Genomic DNA, 22,020 nt, shown 5'->3' with positions numbered 1-22,020 from the left:
ATAGCATTTTGGGTTTTGGCTTAGTGAAATTAATATTGAACTTCAGGCCTATAGGACTGTGTTGTTTTAAGTTACCAAGTTTGTGGTAAATTGTTAACAGCAGCTACGGAAAACTAATACAATAATATTTTCAACTGTAACCCTCATCATCTAGAGGGAGGAAGGAAGGCAGAGGTTAGAAGTGGGGAGAAAGATAGGAATATGAATATATATCACAATCCCTTTGTGTAAGTTGAAAATAGATGGACACAACACAAGAATATAAATTTCATGAAAATAGGTCTGTCTGTAGTAAACATGCAAGAAAGATTGCTGATGGGAAGGGGAATGGGAGTGCAGGCAGAGGGAAATAAATGACAGCAGAAATGAAAAATTCAGTTAAAAGTTTGAAAGGTAAAGTTGGGGACACTTGCTATAAGATGGAGCAAAAAAGAGAAAGAGGTAAAAAGTGGAAGAGAAAAAGAGTAATAAATAAGACGACCAGTCTAGGAGACCCTATATGTGTATCTAAAAACAGTCCAGAATGAGAGAACAAAGAAGGGAATGTAAACAACAAAGAAATAATTCAAGGTAACTCTCCTGTATGGTTTGATGTTAGATTGGAGAGAGAAGGTAGAATAGAATGAGAGTGGAGATGTGTACACAGTTAAATCATAACGATTCTGGGAGGTCGCTTTAAGGAACCTTTGCTACAGCTAATCCTCCTGTGTAGAATGGCTGTCAAGGCTCTCTTAACCTAGACAGGACTTTTTACATAATATTCAAGACCCAAGGTAACATCACTGACTAGGGAAGCCATCCTGGACTCATTTAGCCAAAGTAAACAGTTCTTCCAACATGTTATAGAACTCAGTACATTAGAATAAATTATTAATTGGTGTCTCTTTTATCTCCTAGAAGGAGGTATGCTCTTTGAGGGCAGAAGCCAGAGTGGGGCTCATTCATCTTTCAAGTCACAATGGTGGTAACTCAATAATCTTTTGTTCTAACTTGGCCCCAAATCAAGAATTTCTCAGTTCACAAACTTTACCCTTTCCCAAACAGCAAGTAAGGTGAAGATAAAGTGATACCTCTATTTTTGTGCCAGAAAGTTGAGGGTGAGTGTAAGGGAACAGCCATCACATTCAAGTACAGAGCACTCCACACACCTTACTTATCACCAGGGCCCACAGCCCGCCTGCAAGGCAGGCACTATCATCCCCACTGTGCAGATGGAGAAACTGAACCTGCCACCCAAAGTCACAAACCAGGTCTTATTCCCAGCCACGCCACCCTTTTTCCTCAACATTCATTGTAATTTTTGCAAGTATAATGTTCCATTCCTAGGACTTCACATCAGTTAATTCATTCCTAGTTTACTAATATCTGGCCTCCATGATTACACTACATCATTCACTCGCTGTGAAAAATAACCCACTCTTTAAAAAGAGTCGATATGAACCTAATTTCCTGATTCACAGTTGTGTCTTTCGGCATAGATACTCTACCTTTTGTGTCCACATACGTGTCCTGTCTTACTTTTAGTAGGAATACATTTCACTGATTTTAAAGTAGGGGGTCCACCATATGGAATACAGATTGTCCTTCCCAGTTTTATTTTTCTTTACACAGGATGAAAGCATATAGCGTATTGCAGACAGAGGAGTATGATAATCGCCTGTGTCTTTAAATAAGAAAGGCCCTGCCCCTCCTCCAGGAGCGCCTGGGAGGACTGCTAGGAGCTGCGGGCTGAGGGCTGCCCGCGGCGATTGGAATGCCCAGTCACGGAGGGGCAGCCTCCGCCCGCCACGCCGGTCTTCCGCTGTCCTCGCGTCGGAGCTGGAGTCCCAGCGCGCAGGCAACGACCCGAGAGCCGGGGCTCCGGAATTCGTGGGCCGCGCATGGACGCTCCCGGGGACCCCGAGGGCTCAAGTGCCCCAGGAGGTGACCGAGAGGGGCGCGGCCGCACGCGCCTAGTGTCTTGGGTCCTGTCTCTGTATCAATGATTGAATTAGCTTGTTTTGTTTCTGAGACAATCGAAAAAGCTGGGGACTGACTGTGGGTTTTGGGGTCAGCAAAACCCTTAAGGGGGTTCAAGTTCGGGCACTAGCGTTGGTGTGGTCTCTACTTCCCTTTAGCTCTGCTTTTAAGTACTGTGTTTATGAATGCATTTTAATAAGCGTGCCATTGGATGGACGGAAAGCATTACATGTGGAGGTCTCACTGTTGTTCCCCACTCTAACTTTCAGTTCCCTTTCTGCTGTACTACATAGTGTTTGCAACGATTCTTGACTTCCTCATCTTGCACTGATTTTTTTCACCTGCACTGCAATGTCAAACGGAAAAATCAAGCAAAGCAAACATGTTTTTCTTACTTAAATGTCTTTATTTCTCCAAGCCACTTAATTTAACAGTGGCTGGTAGATTTACTGGATGTTTGAAACTGAGTAATGGACCTGGTGTTTTTAAGTTAAATGAAAATTTAGCCCTTGGAATAAGTATCAAATTAGTTGATACAAAAGGCCTGTAATTAGTATTTTTAAAAAAAGGAGTGATTTACAGGTGTGTGGGACCTGCCTTTCCAGGGCATACCATGTAAGTAATGATTCACCAACTGAATGCTTTCATTTGTTTTTCTCCTTACACTTCACTTCCGTGCTGCCCTAGAATGCTTAATAAACAGCTAACATCACACGCCTAAAACATTATTAGTTCATGTAGCAGATGAAGCTAGTAACTTGAGAAATTACATTATATTTCAGAGAGCAGTACCCCTCGGACAGCACCCTGTAACCTCATCCTTCTTGAATTTATTCAAGGTGAAGGAATTAGGCCTCATGGTGAAGGCAAAACAGAGAAGATGATTTGATAAATTCTGTACTGAAATTCTAATGTGAAACACTATGTCAATGAAAGTGAAATGTTTTCAAAATTGCAGTGATGTCCAAGGATTATGTTACATTTAATCACTTATGCTACATGGAAAATAGCCCTCAGCTCAGTAAATGTTGTCTAATTTAGAGTCCATAGTCCATGCATAGAAGTGGTGTTTGTGTACTTGGATCAGTAGTTCCAATTACATGGCTATAACTGTTTGCATTTTAGGTGATGACCCTACAGAAAGTGCAAGAGAGGCACCCAACCGGCTTTCAAGAGAACAGATTTTTGCACTGATATCAGCAGCTTCCATTAACTTAGGCTCTATGATGTACTATTCTATCCTTGGACCCTTTTTCCCCAAGGAGGTGAGGCATTTTTATATCCTCATGAACTCTTGATTACTTAAAGCCTTTTTAATCATTTACTTTTGTAATATGTAAAATGTAAAGATGTGCATATAGTAAAGATGATGTGTAGATCTTCAGCCAACAGAAGACTTCTTACCAGAAGTCTTTGGTACCATATTTGGTACCAGAAAAAGAAGATCCAGTCAAAAGAACATCATCCTGGGAGATAATTCACCTAAATATAATTGACCTTTTTTGCTTATTGTGTAGTTTGATTAACCTTGATTTGCTTGCTGCTATTTAAAAAAGGGGCTGCACTGAATAACAGATTTTAACGTTACTGCAAGAGGTCCATGCTAAGACAGTAAAGGAAGCTATGGTCCACTAAATTTCCTTTTCTGACTTGAATGTCTTATGGAATTGAGAGGCAGTGTTTGTACCAAGGAAGAATTCTCATTAATCTTCACTAGTTCCTTCTAATCATAGCCTTTTATATGATGTTAGGGTCTATAGTTAATGGCACAGATTCAAAAGGAAAACCCTCTGGAATCTGAGGGTGATAGGACATAGTGGGAAAAGAATGGTACTGGCTTGGCTGAGTGGAGGTAACATGCCCATACGTTTCACTTCTTGTTCTTTGCCAAAGACTCGGTGCACTGGCCCCTCAGTTCCTCTGACCGCTTTGGTAAAATGTGGCCTTCATTCATTGTACAATAAAAGGATAAACATGGCTTCTCTGCTAAAGACCCATGCAACCCTGTTCCCAGATAGTGATGTTTCATTTCCAGTGCACTTTCCCAGTTATCCCAATTGTCTCTGCAGCTACTCCATAAGATAGGCAGAGTAGTAAGATTCTCATCATGTTGTGAATGAAGAAACAGATTCAGAAAAGAAGCAGGCCCAATCCAGTCCTGTTCGCTGAATGGGAGTGGGAGGCTGAATGACTTTGGATGCTAGATCAGAAAAAGGATCAGGAAAATGTCCCTCTTTTGTCTGTCCGTTGGGAGTGAAAAAATATGAAAAAAATGTTGCAGAGTATTTGGACATATTTTAAGGAGAGGATTTGCAAAATGTTATGAGACTCTAGAGGAAGAATTGGTCAATTTTATCATGAATACAGAAGGGGGGTGGTTAGGGAGGGAAGGTCAAGAAGGGGTGGTACTGAATGGGACTTCACAGGATAAATCCAAGGTGGGTCTTGAGAAATGGTAGGTCCCCAGGTGAACAACAGAAGTGAGGTGCTCTAGGAAACAGCTTGATAGTCACAGAATTAGCACAGTAAACTCCGTGTTCTTGGGGAGCCGCAGCCGAGTTGGTGAGGCTTGGGCCTGGGGTGGACTGAGGCCTGGTTGGCGCCAGAGGACCCGAGGAGGCAGGTTGGGATTAGAATGCAAAGGTCCTTCCATGCCTGCCAGAGATTTAGTCAGTGAGATGTCAGCAGAGGTGCTTCTCTATGTTCTCTTCGAAGAGTTTAAGTGTTCGAGTCTTATGTTTAAGTCTTTATAATTTGTTTTTAGTTGATTTTGTGAATACTGTAAATTAGGGGTTCAATTTAACTCTGTTTCATATGGATATCCAGTTCGAACATCACTAGTTCTTGAAGAGAATGTTTATTCCCCATCATGTGTCCTTGGCGCTTCTGTGAAAGATCAATGGACTATATGTGTGTGACGGGTTTTCTGGGCTCTCTATTCTGCTCCATTGATCGATCTGTCTTCATGCCAGGGCCATACTGTTTTAATTGCTGTAGTTTTTATATTTACTTTTGAAATTAGGAAGCATGTTGCCTTCAATTTTGTTTTTCTTCTCAAGATTGTAAAGCTAACAATTCTTTAGGAGCATGGTGAGTGAATTATTTTCATGTCAAAGACTAGATTTTAGTAGTTTCCCTTACTTTACCATCCTGTTTATATTAGAATAATAATTTTTGAAATTGCTACACAGATAAAAGTTATAAGAAGATGGTGCTCTCATCTAATCATCAGCTCCATTTTTCTACATTGATCCTAATTTGTCTTTCATACTTGTTTCCTTTTCAATTTCTTTGAAGGCTGAAAAGAAAGGAGCCAGCAATACGGTTATTGGCATGATCTTTGGATGTTATGCTTTGTTTGAATTGCTAGCCTCTTTGTTATTTGGAAAATATGTAAGTATTAAGGTTCATATGAACATTTTAATTTTTAAAAATTGTATAATGAGTTATTCTAACTTACTAGTAGAATTTCCGTTGATACTGAAACCATTATTCTTTGTATATTGTGCCACTGTGACAGTTCCATTCTTAGGGTTGATTGATTGGTTGGTTGACTTTTAACTTCTTTCATGTTTTAAGAGATGTATGTTTTTATGCTATTAAATATTATGGTGGGGAGGAGGCTAGAGGGTGGAGGGCGTGAGCAGAAAGGATAAAGGACTCTTGGACATGGACAACAGTGTGGTGATTGCAGGGGGAAGGGGGTATAAGGGCACTAAATGGTAATGGGAAAAATACAATAGAAAATTAATTAATGTATTTATTTATTAAAAATAAATAATAATTGAGGTAACTTCATCTCTTTCCAAAATTGTATATTTCCTGATACAATGGACTTATTTATGCCGATTCAGACTTGTGACAGTCATAAATTTCCCACTCTTTTTTGATATTTATTATAGCTTGTACATATTGGAGCAAAATTTATGTTTGTAGCAGGAATGTTTGTCTCAGGAGGAGTTACAGTTCTCTTTGGGTGAGTCGTATTTTGGTGTGGGTGGGGTACTGCTCTTTTCAATGAGTACTGTTAAAAAAGAAAAGGATAAACATCAGCTTGGCATTTGAGACCTGCCCTGTTCTCTTTTAGTGTGTTGGACCAAGTTCCAGAAGGACCAATATATATTGCTCTGTGTTTTCTAGTGAGAATAATAGATGCAATAAGCTTTGCCGCAGCAATAACTGCATCTTCTTCCATCCTCACAAAGACTTTCCCAAATAATGTAGCTACAGTACTGGTATGTAGTTTATGAATTTTTTCCTATTCTATTTTTAGTATAGGCTAAAATATTTGTTTTACCTTTCAAGTTAAAGCTGGGGTTCATTTTCTTAGGCCTTCTTTTTTCTACAATCTGTGTTTGTACGTTCAGCAGCAGGCTGTCAATAAGTGTATCATTAATCTCACTTAGGTCTCTTCCTGGGCTTAGAATCCCCTGAACAAGCAGTTTGACAGGTAAATGTAGTCCAAGCCAAATATTCTTTTTATCACTTTTTTTTTAAGATTTCATTTATTTTTAGAGAGAGGTGAAGGGAGGGAGAGAAACATTGATCAGTTGCCTCTCACATGCCCTCAACAGGGGACCTGGCCCACAACCCAGGGATGTGTCCTGATGGGGAATGAAACCTGTGACCTTCCGGTTCTCAGGCCAGTGCTCAATCCACTGAGCCACACCAGCCAGGACTCACTTTTTTTTTTTAAAGTTACTCCCATAGTAGTATTTTGCTGTCACTCTGTAGCCAAGGTTGGGGCTCGGCTGCCTGAAGCTTTCCTTTACTTAAGAGAAGGGTTATCTCTAGTGGTCTAGTGGCCAAACATTTGATTTATCCTCGAGTCCTTCCTCCACTTTCCCCACGTTCATGGGAGAGATCTGAAAGACCATCTGGAAATTCACAGGTGCCTTTGTGCTGTCTGTCTAAGGAATACCCTCTTATTTTGCCATAAAAACCCAGACACTGGTGTTGATGTACTTCTCATATATTGCCTAGGTGCTTAGAGATCTGTTATTAGGGACATACCAGATTCCTGTCACAGCTCTTGGCTTCTGCCTCCTTGACCCCAGCTCTCGGCTTCTGCCTCCTTGACCGCAGGCTTTCTTGTAGCTCTCTTCTTGGACCCATGCATCTCTGAAGAACCTGGGTCTGTCCAGAGACCAGATGTCACCCCAGAGCATATAATTGTCCTCTGGACCTCAGGTCTAATCAGCTTAGTACCAAGCACTCCTTCATTTACCCATATTAATCCATGTTAAAAAGTTGTGACCATTAAATAAACTATTTGCTGTGTAGATGGTTCTTCCACTTTTTATTTTATGTACAGAGCTGGATGTGTTGATTTTAGGATAGGCTTATTCTGTAGCCGTTCAGCATGTGGTCATGGCCATGGTGACAGGTACACTGTTTACATTTCCTAGGAATATGTTCCTCAAAGAGGATTCAGAAGACTAATCTGTTGACATGGTCCATAAAACAAGGTTTTGTGGCTAACCATGTTTGAGTGTGCATATAGAGTGTGTTAAGACTGAGAAATTCTATAGTGGAGATAGTGTATTTAATGTTCCTAAACTCAATTTGACTATGCAACCCCTTTTTCTTAAAGACTTTTAAAGAACTGGTTTTTGGCAGAATGCTCTGGAAAATGCTGCCCAAGAAATTCCTATGATTCAATAGTCCTTCCGATCGACAGGGGAAAACAGTGTTGGCACACCAACTTTCTATATAAAATTGCAGCCAAAAGATGACTACCTGACACAGTAGTTGATCTGGATAACATTGTCATGATGAAGTGTAGAATTCCTACATTCTTTATGAAACGTTGCAAATTATTAGTGGACTACTTTTGTGTCTTTGTGAGGTCTGAGGATATTAGGTTGCAAGCCATGGGTCTCTGTTTAAAGCCTGTAAACTAGATTTATTTAAAATGGTGCAATTTCTGTAAGAGTTCTGCAATAGCGAACTATTTTCCATAGCATTGTTTTATTTATTTTAATTTTAAGAAAATAATTGTATATGGTACAAAATTTAAAAGTTACCAAAGGAAATATAATATATAGTGAATATATTCTATACATTAATATTGCCCAGCTTTCATACACACCTGTTGTCCAGGCACCCAGGCCAGCGTTGCTCTCTCAGAGAACAATGTTGTTACAGGTTTCTTCCCCAGTGATTCCGTGTGTTCATGTACACACATGCACACATGCACACACACACTGAGAGACAGCATGACTCCCTCCATTTTCTCTGCACCTGTGATAGCATACCCTCTCTTACTTATTACACGGACATTGAAATTATCTTCAAGATCTTTCTGTATCTATATATGAAAAGTTCCTTGCTCTTTGCTTCTGTTTAATGGCTATATAGTCCTTCACTGTTTGTATGGCTATAACCTAGTTTATTTAATTTGATGAATATCTAGGTTGTTTACATCTTTTGCTCTTGTAAATAGTGCTACAGACGTAAGCTTGTACATATACCACATCACACCTTTGCGTCTGTACCTGGAAGTTTAATTCGCAGAAGTGGCGTTCTTGGTCAGAGAATGTGTGCATTTGTAATGACTGGTCTGCCAAATTGCCCTCCGGTGGTCACTCATCAGCAATGCCCGAGGGTGCCTCTTTCCTCAAATTCTTGAGAGTATAGAGAGTTTGACAGGCAATAGGTAAACATGGTTCATTTCAGTGTTCACTTCTTTGAAAAGTGAAGGTGGGCTTCTTTTTACCTGCCTAAGAGCTCTGTGTTTCATTTTATGCATCAACAGTCTCTTTATAGCATTTGCCTATTTTCCTATTACATTGTTCATCTTTTCTCATTGATTAGTAGTATCTTTTCTTTCTTGATATATTTGGGAAATTGGTCCTTTGTCAGTATTTTTTCTCTGTTCTTTGTCTTTTGATGTGTTTCACCATGCATAGCTTTTCTTATTTTTATGTAACCAGATTTATCAATCTTTTCCGTTGTATTTTCTGAGTTTTTGTGTCATCATTAGAAAATTTTCCCTACCATAAGGATTAAAGAACAAAAAAAGCCCTCATATTTATTTTTTAGTACTTTTATGATATCAATATGCATGTTTAAATTTTGTGTCTGCCTTGAGCTTGCATGTATGTGCATGTGTATTTTGAAGTAGGTAGAATTTTTTCAGATCGTGACCATTAAATCTTTGTTAATTTTTCATACAAAATATATTAACTCAATTTTTTTGTTTCCCCATTTGTAGGGAAGTCTTGAGATTTTTTCTGGACTGGGACTGGTGCTAGGACCTCCTTTAGGTGGCTTCTTGTATCAGTCCTTCGGCTATGAGGTGCCTTTCATTTCTCTGGGGTGCATAATTTTGCTGATGGTACCACTAAACATGTACATTTTACCTAATTATGGTAAGACTACATTTATTACTCATTTTAAGAACCTTAAGTTTAAGTATCTGCATGCCTTTGTAGAAGACCAATTTAACATATACTCACTTTTATTTTATATAGCCAATAGTATGTTTTTAGAGCACCCTGAAATAACTGGTTCTATTTTCAGAAATACCCTGTAAGCCATCAGTTTAGGTACATTTCTGTATATTAGAAATTTTTCTGACCTTTAGGACCAGCAAATACTTAATTCTTCATCATAAAACATCACCATATGCAGTGTGCTCAAAGGTCACTGTGGACTTAAATATTCAGCATGACAAATTACCATACACCAAACATGGCTCTGTCTTCTCAGAAGGCTGTGAAGGCAGGAGGGCATGGCCCACCTTCCTCCCCACTGTCCTTGCAACCATCTGTGCAGCTTGGTCTTCTAAGAGGAATGCATCCGAATTGAGGAGAGCAGAGAGAATACCCAAGTAGCTGGGAAGAGCTTCCCAGGAGATTCCACTGTGTGTCTGTTGAAGCAGATATCACCCTAAGTTCCCATTACCCAAGTTTCTTCAACAGCTTAATTAAACTCATTGTATGTTTGTTTTCACGGACATTCTTACTATTTTGATGACCCCTTTTCATACTTTGGATTTAGAGAAGGGAACCATTTATGCCAGATCATTTTGTCTTATTCCATAAATCTATAATGCCTTTTATATGCACAGTAAATATAACTGGTTAAAGTTGATCTTTTATAATTTATATCTTAAAGGTGACTAATAAACATCTTTAATGTACAATTCAAAATCCACACGAAGTAGTCTCCCTGCTGACACTACCCCACTGAGCCACACGGTGGTGCTTGGCCTCTTTATAGTCTAACTACACAAGCTCCTTCAGCAGTTGAGTGTCCTGGGCTGTGCTCAGATTTGGTTTACCATTGAATATTTGGCCGATAATTAAGAAACTAACACTACGGTTTAACTTTATCCTGCATTTTCTGACAAAGTCTAAACGAAGCACTTAAAATAGTTGAACCACTCTTTGTGTTTTTTGTACTTTGCTCCATACTGGATCATTATTCAACAAGCATTGATTGAGTAATGAACCGTGCTGGGTGCCAGTGGAGAAATGAGGATATACAAGTGCTGATCCTGGCTCTCAGAGACCTTCCTTGTCCAGACTTGGCCAGTTCCACCTGTGGCCGGGGCCGCTGCCAAAAGCTCCTGACTGGTGCCTGTCTCCATTCTCCACAAGGCCACAGAAAGTTCTCTCTGAACCACAGATCTTATTCTCAGCCCTTGTTCGAAATCCCTAGAGTTTCTCGGGTTTCTTAACGTATTTTGCAAAGTCCTGCATAATCACATCTCTACATTCTCCTGCAGTACAATCTCTCCCCACTGCAGAGACATCCCCCGCCCCAGTCTCCTCCTCCAACTTTCTCTTCTTTCATTTCTGCAAACACAGAATAGTTTCCTCACTTCTGAGTCTTGCACTGTGCCATCCCTGGAACCGTATGCCTGGAGTATGCTTTCCTCCTCTTAGCTTGCTCATCGCAAACTTATCTTTAGGCATCAACTTAGATATTACTTTTGGAAAGACTTTTCTATATAGTCTTCCTTGTTTTTTGTTTGTTTGTTTGTTTGTTTTAAGAAAATGTTCTCATGTGCCCCAGTAGGCATCCTCCTAGCTCCATCTTACCTTCCTCCACATCTCTCTGAAGACAGGGTCTGAGTTGGTTCTCTTTGCCTTTGCATGCCCAGCATTTTGTATGGTACCTGGCTCAGCAAAGATTTTGTTTAGTAAATTAATTGAAAGCTAGAAAAGCCATCAAACAACAGTTAACTGTGAAAAAGTAAATATAGCTTAGGTTCTAAAATATATGGTATAAATGGAATTCTACTCGGCTGTATAAAAAAGAAGAAAATTTTACCCTTTACAACAGCAAGGATGGACCTGGAGAACATTATGCTAAGTGAAATAAGCCAGTCAAAGAATGACAAATACCATATGATTTCACTCATATGTGGAATCTAATGAATAAACTGATCTAAGAACGAAACAGAAACAGATTCATAGGTGGAGGACAGATGACAGCTAGTGGTGGTGGGGGCGGAGGTTAGGGTGGAGGGACTGAGCAAAAAGGAAAAAGGCCTCACAGACATGGACAGCAGTGTGGGTACTGCTAGGGGAAGGGGGATATAAGGGGACTAATTGGTAATGGGAAAATACAATAAAGATTAAAATAAAATAAAATAAAATAAAATAAAATAAAATAAATACAATATAATAAATAAAATGTATAGACTTTGAAGTACAGCAGGAAACCAGAGAGAGGTAAAATCTGTAGAATAATTAGGGCCAGAGCTAGACTTTACAAAGGGAATAGAATTGGAAAAATTAGCAGAGGAGAAATGAAAGGAGGCATAGAGTGTGACCAGAGGCTTGGAAACAGTGAAGCAGCTGAGGCAATGGTGGGAAGGGAGGCTGGCGCTCAGCTGACCATGAATGCCAAGTGCACTTCCCACATGATTCAGTAGTAGCACCCCTTTCAATAGTGTTTTCTTTGCTAATAGAGAAAAGAATTGTCTTGTGTTCTATGATGAACTCAGATTCCTCCTCAGCATACACACTTTGTTCCTTGATAAAGCATCTGGCTTTTCCCACTCACCAAATTAAACCTTACAGATTCGGATTCCACCTGGGGAAGGCCACACATGCTTCTAGGTTATAACCTAGAACCTATGACTTCTTCTCATGATACTCTCATTCTGGTTGACATTTTTTGAATCTGAGACACTATTTTTAGGAAAACTGAATGTGGCCTCTAGGTTTGAATAACTTCTGCAAATATAGGTAATAAGCAATTTAGGCAAACTCAGAGGTGCAGTTACTTTGATTACCATATAATGATTGCCTTTCCAATTTTACTTTTCAACATAGGTTAAATGATAGTTAAGTGATTTTAATTACTCTAATTCCTTTTTCATTTTTACCCCGAAGAGTCGGATCCAAGTGAACATTCATTCTGGAAACTCATCAGTTTGCCCAAGGTTGCCCTTATATCCTTCGTCATCAACTCACTCAGCGCGTGTTTCGGCTTCCTTGATCCCACCCTGTCTCTCTTTGTTTTGAAGAAAGTGAGTAGCCTGATAGATGAAGAGCTCTGCATTGTAGGACGTGGACATAATAGTTTGCTCTTGGGCCCTGCTGGGTGGGAAGTTCTCTGAGGGGCAGTGAGGTGGCAGCCAGGTGAGAACTGCACACCAAGGTAGTCTGTACCTCAATCTGATTGATGTCTCTATAACTAGGGAGGGGCCTGATTCAGTGTAAATGAAACAAACCTTTCACTTAGTGGTCCCAACATTTGTCCCCTTTTTTCTCTCTGATGCCAAGCTCGAGTTATCATAGGTCTGGCTTGTGTTTCATCCCAGCTGCTTAACAAGGACACTTTTCCTGTTTGTTTGAATTTCAGTGGGGAGTGTGGGGCACCCAGTGTCATTTAATGCAGGTGTCCTTCTCAGACAGATCCCCTCTGAGTCCACTTACTTTTTAGGCTATTGCATGTAATTGAATGACTACGGACTATATTAATCAGATGGAAGAGAGAAACCCAGAGCCTCTCCATTTTTTAGTGCTGAGAAATAAATGCTGAATTCTAAAAGTTTGTTATCATAGGATTTTGTTTTTAGATATTTGTAAAAAGGATTATGAATAATGCAATAAGGTATATTACCAAGCCTGGTGGTTAATTATATTGGAGAATTAATATGTGTGTGTAAGACAGAAATGTATCAGTTGCAGCCCACACTGACTATAGGTGAAACAGTAGAATTAGAAAAGCACAGTTACTAGAAACATACCCCTTGAAGTCACTAAAGACAGTTTTGAGTGTGTAACTACCCATAATGATGCACTTGGAGACTATAATTTTAATGTATGGCCCAAGGTGTAAAGAATAAATAGAATATCACACTTAAGCAATGAGCATTCAGGTGGTACCATATAAGAAAAATATGTTATGTTTATGGTGACACATTCCACTCACATCAACAGTGTATCTCTGTGAGAATCATTTTTCTGTCCACAAGAAGTGGTATCTAAGAAAATGGAAAAATGTGTAACCATTCTCTAGTAAACCCAAGTTATGCATGTCGAGAGGGGAGGGAGGTGGGGGTAATGGGGAAAAGGGGAAGGATCATCAAGTAACATGTAAAAAGAACACATGGACAGAGCCAAAGGGGGATAGGATCAAGGGTGGGAGGTGGGGATGGGTTGGGTGGGGGACTAGGGAGTCGGGGGAAAATGGAGACAATTGTACTTGAACAATAATAAAAAATAAAAAATATGTAAAGAAACTCATTTAACCTTTTATAAAAAAAGACATCTTTAGGAATGTATTTTCCTTTTTTACTATGAATTCTTTTGTCCTCTGACTTCTTATCCATTGTTTGAATTGGTGATTTGCCATGGGGTCGTGGTTGCCTAGCCTTTCAGGGTAGGAGGCTCGACCCTGTCTCCGCCATGTTGTAATGTCAGAAGAAGACACATCTGACATTTGTATCTTGCTCCTGTCTTTAAAGTACTAATTTTTAGCATGAGTTAATATCCATTATAAGCACTGTTAAAATTTACACTGACTTGTAAATAAATCTTATGGGCTTCATTAAAAAAATTAGTTAAAGGAATTGAGGAAAATGAGAACAACTCAGATAAGCAAAAAAAAAAGGTATTTATATTATGTTAGTAACAGTATCAAAGTTATGTGGTAGGTTATTGTTTGAAAAGCCTTTTAACATATCATACCACTGAGTTATTTAAATAGATATTAATATCCCTTTCTAGATGGGTTAAATAGACGATATCATCAGTGATTTTTACACCTGTGCACTCAGTCTGTGGATAATAAGAGCCACCTAATAGCTTGTTAGAAATTTTTGAATAAAACATTCTAGGGTGATGGACCAAGAACTTCTTTTAATAAGTTCTCCAGGTAATTTTTTATGCACACTAAAGTTTGCAAAGCATTCATTTACATATACAAAGCTATGATTTGTAGGAGCAAAATTATATGTTTAATGTCAAATGCTACAAAGCAAAAAATCTAGGACATTTGACCTCTGGTTAGGTTTCCCGCCACAGAGAAAAAGTAATCCATTCTCAAAATCAAGACAAAAATTAGGAAGGATGCTGAGTATTATTAATAGACTGATGGTAGATAACAAGATCTGAAGGGATGGTAGAAAATAGATGTGTATTTCCAAAATGACTGAATTGTATAACTTTAATACAAGATTTCTTTTACAGTTTAATTTACCAGCTGGATATGTGGGACTGGTATTCCTGGGTTTGGCACTGTCCTATGCCATTTCTTCACCACTCTTTGGTCTACTAAGTGATAAAATGCCAGTACGTACACTTAACTTATATTTAAGAATTGCTTTTTGTATGTTTAGACCAGTGGTTTTCGAACTGTACATCTAGATTAGAGCTCTAGAGGTCCACTGATTAGAGTTGGCATATTCATTTTTTTAAACTTCAGCTTTATTGAGGTATAACTGACAAAACTGTAAGATATTTAAAGTGTACAACATAGTGAATTGCTATATATATGTTATTATATATAATGTTGTAATATAATGTGTATATATGTATGCATACACACATTGTGAAAGAAGTCCTTCTGTCTACTGATTAACACAGCCATCACCTCATGTATTTATCTTTTTGGGGGGAGGTGAGAACATTTAAGTTCTAATATGTTAAGTTTTTGAGCTTATGAAGAGGTTCCAGTGTGAGGCTCTAGTGACTTCCAACCTGCCAGCACCCTGAGCAGGTTCACTGTTAATTTCTCCATCTGGGAAAAGAGGAGTCTTGTTGAAAAACTACTGGATTAAACTTTCTAAAGGAAAAAGCTCCCTTAATGAGAAAGGGTTGACTTTAGTAATTAGAGCAGAGTCCCAGAGGTATTAGGACTTGATCAAACTGAGAGAAGATAGTTTAGTTTTTCTATGGGAGTGAAAGGCTTCGCTGTGTCAATATGCATTGGTGGTCCCATAGCCATCCTGATAGGAAGTCCCTTCTATTCTTCTTTTGCTAGATCTAAAGGCACCCAGTCCAGATAACTAGTGTACAGAACTAGTGAGTGCTGTTAACCAGATCTTTAGCTTCTATGACTTCAGTGCTTATTTACCCATTTCCCTTCTTCATTAGATTTGCATATACATTTATCAGATGTAAACTACCACACATGGAGATTATTAAGAAAAGCAAGTGTCTTAAACAGTGTTTGAAACTTGGTTTTAAGACATAGTCTTATATAACTAAGCAGCTATTATACTCCTATAATGTTTAGGCTGCATTCAAGTAGTTTATAAGGACTACTTTTAGTGGGTACTTTTTTAATGATGTAAATTTTCTAGATGTTTCCCTGCTAGGTGGTTCCTTTTCCTTGTAGTTACTACTTTTTAAATTGTTATATTTGGAAGAGTTCATCGTGCACAAAATCTGCCATCCACTCCCTCCCTTTCCGAGGAATCCTTGTTTATGCATACTCCCCGTCTTGGGGTGTGTTGTCCTTGCTTTTGTGTCTACTGTCTACCTATTTTCTCTCAAATGTGGAGGTTTGTTTTCTTCAATGCATTTGGATTTCTTAATATCATGACTTGTGTTCATCAGTGATTTGTTTTAAGATTCTTTGTTCATAGCAGGTTTTAAGAGTTCCTTTGGTCCCTTTCTTCACCAGCATCTAAGGAAATGGTTTCTGGTTTCTGGAAACTTAATCACAGCAGGGTGCTACATGCTATTAGGACCTGTCCCAGTCTTGCCCATTAAAAGGTAATTTTTTCTTCTTCTCTATTTTTTTGTCAAATAGGGTTAAGAATTATTTTTAAAAATTGATGTAATATGGATATAGCTTAGTATTTTGAGCCTTGTTATTGAAATAATTACCTTGATTTATGACTGTATCAAATTGTTAGACTAACAGTATTTTACCTTACTAGAAGCTAGCAGTGGTACAAACAGGAATCCATAAGATCTGTATCAAATGATAAATATGCTTATTTTCCCTTTGTGTTTCAATTATATGCTTGTTTGTTGTTGTCTTCCTTTGGTTGACAGTTCTTGGAATATGTTGTTGTTTTTGCTACTTCTCCTGACTCCTTAAGGCAGAGCCCAACTCTTTTTATTTCCTGTATCATCTTTAGCATGTAGTAGCTGCTCGTTAAAACTTGTTTAATATAATTTATTTGCTGAATACAGTGAACACATTACTTCTGGGATAGAGCACAATGTGGAAAAAGCAAGGATTTCAGAGTCCTACAGGTTGAGATTACACCCTGGCTTTGCCACTTACTAGCTATGTGAACTTGGGCAAACCACTTAACTGCCAAGACTGCAGTTTTCAAATCTACAAAAAAGAGTCAATAATAGTATTGTTGAAATAACTTTTTTTGCTCAAGAAGCCGCTCCTGCCTGGGGTCCCACACCATCAAACTGAAACTTAGATAACTTTTGTGTCCTTAACCAGAAGCACAGGCTAGCCAGTCAGCCAATCCCAAATGCCAAGCCAGTCCTGGCCCTTCTCACCACAAATGGCTTTGGCTATGTAGCACCAGCCAATCAGATATTTTCTAGTTGTTTCTTCCATGTTCTTTGTACTTTATCCTATCGAAGCTTCCTGCCTTCTACCCCATTTTTGCAGTCTCCGAAAGGAGACTGTTTGGATCACCCAAATTGTCTTCTTTAATCATTTTCAAACAGTCCTTACATCACAGGGATGCTGAGGGATTCAGCCAGGTAACGGATGTTGAGTAACTGGCACAGCACCCAATATGGTGCCAGTATCAGTTTCCTGTCACTTTACCACCTCTCTTCTTTGACATTTTTTAGTCAACTGAATTTCAAAACCAAGCAATTGATGGAACAACATCGGTACTGGCATATTCACCCATTTTGAAATGATTTTGTATGGTGATGATAAGGAAGGTTGACTCTAGACATGTGATATATGTGACAAAAGACACTGAGATATCAGGATAATTGACACCCCCCCCCCCCCCAATAAAAGGACCTAAATGATGCTGTCACTGAATGAAATGGGATCAGACGGCAGTGAGGACAAGAGCCCTGGAATCTGTGGAAGGAACTTCTCTGGGATCCTGCCTCCTCCTTATCATGAAGCTTTCTGTCTCTTAAAATGCTAACTTTTTTTTCTCCAAAACCTCTTTGCAGTCAGCTGTGGCTCCTGGTGCTAGTATTGGTCATAAATGGTGTCTCTGCCGGAATGAGCATAATCCCAACTTTCCCAGAGATTCTCAGTTGTGCCTAGTAAGTTACTTCCATTGCTTGAAGAGCTGTATATTGAATAGCTGTGAGCATCACAGGTTTTCTTGAATGTCTCAATTTTGTAAGATTCTGATTTTTTCACAATGCTAAATCTTTATGATTTCATCTCACAAACTATTGTGATATAAATAGTATGTGCAATAATACAATATGAGTGATCATATATAGTAACATTAATACAGTAATAGCTGAAATGAGTTGTGGATAGAGGCTTAGCTTGGTTTATGCCTCTGTACAGATGTACTTTTAAAAAACAAAGCAAAATGGAAAAAGCCTCAGCCATATTCCTCCCTCATAGAAGAGGTTCATGCAAAAGCATGGAGTGATTGGTAGAATAATTCTAGTACCAATTTTGACATGTGGGAGTTTTCCAAGCCGTTCTCTCCTATCAGCGTGGTAGCCTGCAATTCATCTCAGTTCTGACACGGGCAACCCAGAGTTAGCATCAGATTTCACAGGCTGAGCAAGCACTCAGTCCCACAGGACTGCCACGCTTCAGATGCTAATCACAAGCCCAGGTTATCACCTGTTCTGGACTGTCTACAAATCAGATGATCCCATGATCCCTGCCTTGGGCTTGGCTAATTTGCTAGAACAGCTCATGGAACTCCAGATACCAGATTACTTCCTAGATTATGGTTTACTAACAAAGAATAAAGGGCATGAATCAACAGCCAGTTGAAGAGATAGACATGGTGAGGTCCGGATCAAAGGCTCTTCTGTCCTCATGGAGTGTGGGGCCCTGCATGATGGCATGTGTAAGCATTCCAGGAAGTTCTCCGAACCCTGTCTTTTTGTTTTATTTATGGAAGTTTATGGAGGTTTTATTACTTAGGCATGGCTAAGTAATTAAATCCATCGACAATTGATTCCACCTCCAGCCCTGCTCCCCTCTCAGGGGTGGATGGTGTGGAAGGGGTAAAAGGGTGGGGGGGGACTGAAAGTTTCAACCCTCTAATCACAGGAATGGCTCTTTTGGCAACCAGTCACCATCCTTAGGTGTTTTCCAAAAGTCAACTTATCAATATAACAAAAGGCTTTTATATTGTTTTCCATCCGTTAAGAAATTCCAAGGACTTTAGGAGCTCTGTGCCAGAAACGGAATAAGATCAAATATATATTTCTTATTATAAGTCACGATATCATACCAGGAATTTGTCACTTGGCCATCAGTCTTTTGTTTAGTATGCATGATGATGTAGAACACAAAGGGAACTTGAAGGAGTTCATTTCAAAGTGACCTTCAGGAAAGGTATTGGTAGTAGGCCGTGTTAATTCAACGCCTCTCATAGAAATGAGGAGCTGCCCCTGCATTTCCTAAAAGTTGCCCATTGTTCTCTTTACATGTTCATCTCATTGTAAGAATTTCTTCATTATATATTTTTCTTTTTCTTTTTTTTTAAAGATTTTATTGATTTATATTTAGAGAGAGGGGAAGGGAAGGAGAGAGAGAGACATACATCAATGTGTGGTTGCCTCTTGCATGCCCTCTCCTGGAGACCAGGCTGGCAACCCTGGCATGTGCCCTGACTGGGAATCGAACTGGCAACCCTTTGGTTTGCAGGCCTTCACTCAATCCACTGAGTTACACCCGCCAGGGCTTAATTATATATTTTTGTGAGCATTTAGTGCAAATGGGTCATGATTCTTAATATCATGTCTCATATATGCAAGAAAATTAATTTTTAGAACACCATGAAGCAAACATCAGTATGAAAATCCTTCAAATTAGATTAGCTTTTTATCTTAGAAATGGAGTGTTCTTGCTGTTGGTTTTGTCCAGATTATCCCTGGTTTACTTTAACTACTATACAGTCTTTTTGTATCACTGAGGCTCCCCTTTCAATCACAGACACACCCTTGCCTCTCTTTGCAGTGAAAATGGATTTGAAGAAGGGTTAAGTACGCTGGCACTCGTGTCAGGCCTCTTCGGTGCAATGTGGTCAGTTGGGTGAGTAGCCATTGAATTTCATTTGCATGTGCCAGGTGGCAAATGCTTCAGCTAAATTACTGATGAGGGAATTGAGATACCAGAGGAGTTGCCCAAAGGCACAGAATTCATTTGGGGCAGAACCAGAATTTTAACCCATGGCCTCTGACTCTAAGGTCATTGGTTATGCCAGAAGTTTCAATATCTAATAAAAATGTTCCCATGCACTTTGTCACATAAAGATCATGTTTTTAAGTTCATTTATCAAGAGCATATCTCAGTATTTTAAATTTATTTATCTTTTACTCTCTACTAGACCAGAGGGGTAACTGGTATAGTTACCCCTTTAGTAACTCCGGTATAGTAGAGTTACCCCTCTGGTATTTCTTTTTTTTTTTTTTAAGATTTTACTGGTTTATTTTTAGAGCGAGGGAAAGGGAAGGAGAAAGAGAAGGAGAAAAACATCAATGTGTGGGCCAAAGCATTCTGGCACCAATGTATGCTGGCAATGTAGATATCCTCCATAAATGTGTATGGAATCAAGCTATTTATTTATTGTTTTAAAAGATTTTATTTATTTTTAGAGAGGAAGGGAGGGAGAAAGAAAGGGAGAGAAATATCCATGTGTGGTTGCCTCTCACACGTCCCCTACTGGGGACCTGGCCTGCAACCCAGGCATGTGCCCTGACTGGGAATAGAACTGGTGACCCTTTAATTCACAGGCTGGCACTCAGCCACTGAGCCACACCAGCCAGGGCTGGAATTAAGTTATTTTTAATACAAATACTCAGAAGAGTAGAGAGAATAATGTAAATATTATACAAATTTTTTTGAATGCCCGTCATCTTTTTTTTAGTATAAAGCATCAGCTTTTCATAAGCAGTTATAATTTTACACTTGTTTAAAAGATTTAAGCATCATCATTATGAAGTAAAAGTATTTTCTTAGTTCCAATGCTATGTCCAGGAATCGTCTTTTTTCTTTGGTACTCGGTTCCAATTTAATGAAGACCTATGACTGAAGGATCATGCAGCCTTTAGGAAGGAACTCTTATTTTCTCTCTTTTGGCGCTACTTAATACCCTTTCTTTCCATTGTTAGCGCCTTTGTAGGACCAACACTGGGTGGATTGCTGTACGAGAAAATTGGTTTTGAATGGGCAGCAGCTGTGCAAGGTCTGTGGGCTCTGACCAGTGTGAGTAGTCAGTCTTTTTTTCCCCTTTCCCTTGCATTTGTGGAGAAATGCTACTTGGAGAATTGACATTAACCAGTACCTTTAATTGTGTTGAAGGGATTAGTGATGGGCTTGTTTTACCTGTTGGAGTACTCAAGGAGAAGAAGGAGGTATGGTCAACTCTTGAGCTATTTTCTCCCTTTAAAAGTCATCCTGAGGGAATGAAGAAGAAATGATATTTTACCTCCATTCTTCCAGACAGCACATTTCTGGGCATTCCGGCCCTCGGGACTTGGTAGACACGTTTAAGGGGGTAGCTGGGTAGAGATGTAGGTATTGAGTCTTTTAAAGATGAGGAATATTGAGATTCTTCTTTTCTTGCCATCAATGTAGATCAAAACTTCAGAATACCCTTGGTACAGAGGAGGAACGAAGCACTCTTTTGCCTGATGAAAACCAGCCTTGAGAATTTTGGATTGACGCAAGGTTGGCAGATGGATGTGCCTGACCTTGAACATGAAAGTCGGAAAGTCTGAAGGGGTTTCTTGATTTTACGCACAGAGCTCCATGAACACTGTCCTGGCAGTAAACGATCTATGGCATCCTGGAAGTGAACACGTGTTTTTGGGTGACCCGTGATGGGGTGCACATTACTGTTGTCCTGCGAGGCAGGCCTGCAGAACCAGCCACATTTGAAGCATTATGTATGAAAAGAGTAGTTGAAAACCAACAAAACTTTGCCTTTTTAAGTGACAGAACTTGGGCTTGAAGATGGTTTTGGACCCTAGGTCTCCTGTTTTCCTCTGTTTACTTTTTATACTTGATGCACTGATTCTGTGCATGTACCTTTTTGTATTAACAAGGAAACAAATGATGTGCTTAAGAGAAAGAGATAACATGCTTACAGATAATATAAATAACTCAATATATGTAGAAAAATTACTATGAAATCAGTTTTTAAAAGATATACTTTATCTGTGTCCTGTGAGTTTTGTTTTTGCTCAAAGGCAAAATCCCTGCCTACCATGCAAAAAACTCTAACATTCCCTGGCCCTCGGCTTTTCTAAAAATTTTGTGTGTAAGATAGCATAGCATTACTTGAGACTTCCATTTTTGCAACATATTTTCAAGTAGGATCTGGATTTATAAACAATGCTTGGTGTAACATTCATTTCCCATAATCTCTGTTTCATGCCACGGTCCGGCCGCAGCTGGGCCCAGGGGTTCCTGAAAGGTGGGTAAGGCGTTGGCGATGGGAGA

General features: G+C 39.2%; 1 protein-coding gene across 2 annotated transcripts; it reads left to right on the top strand.

The window, feature by feature from the left end:
* The first annotated feature begins 1,702 nt into the window (after nt 1-1,702).
* On the top strand, nt 1,703-21,740 carry SLC18B1 (solute carrier family 18 member B1). Of its 2 annotated transcripts, none has more exons than XM_045844253.1 (14): nt 1,703-1,923; nt 3,085-3,224; nt 5,257-5,352; nt 5,862-5,935; nt 6,047-6,194; nt 9,176-9,332; nt 12,312-12,448; nt 14,616-14,717; nt 16,054-16,145; nt 17,544-17,639; nt 19,534-19,608; nt 20,688-20,761; nt 20,878-20,930; nt 21,154-21,740. In XM_045844253.1, the coding sequence occupies exons 1-14, from the start codon at nt 1,881-1,883 to the stop codon at nt 21,208-21,210; spliced, it is 1,344 nt and encodes a 447-aa protein (XP_045700209.1). In that variant the 5' UTR covers nt 1,703-1,880; the 3' UTR covers nt 21,211-21,740. The 2 variants fall into 2 exon arrangements, with proteins under 2 accessions (XP_045700209.1, XP_045700208.1); XM_045844252.1 differs by having other exon boundaries at nt 20,688-20,781.
* Nucleotides 21,741-22,020: the final 280 nt, after the last annotated feature.

This window comes from Phyllostomus hastatus, unplaced genomic scaffold (genome assembly GCF_019186645.2).
Source record: "Phyllostomus hastatus isolate PE091 unplaced genomic scaffold, TTU_PhHast_1.1 phas_contig_40, whole genome shotgun sequence".
In the NCBI taxonomy this organism is placed as follows: Eukaryota; Metazoa; Chordata; class Mammalia; order Chiroptera; family Phyllostomidae; genus Phyllostomus; species Phyllostomus hastatus.
This window is presented reverse-complemented; position numbering and strand designations above follow the sequence as displayed.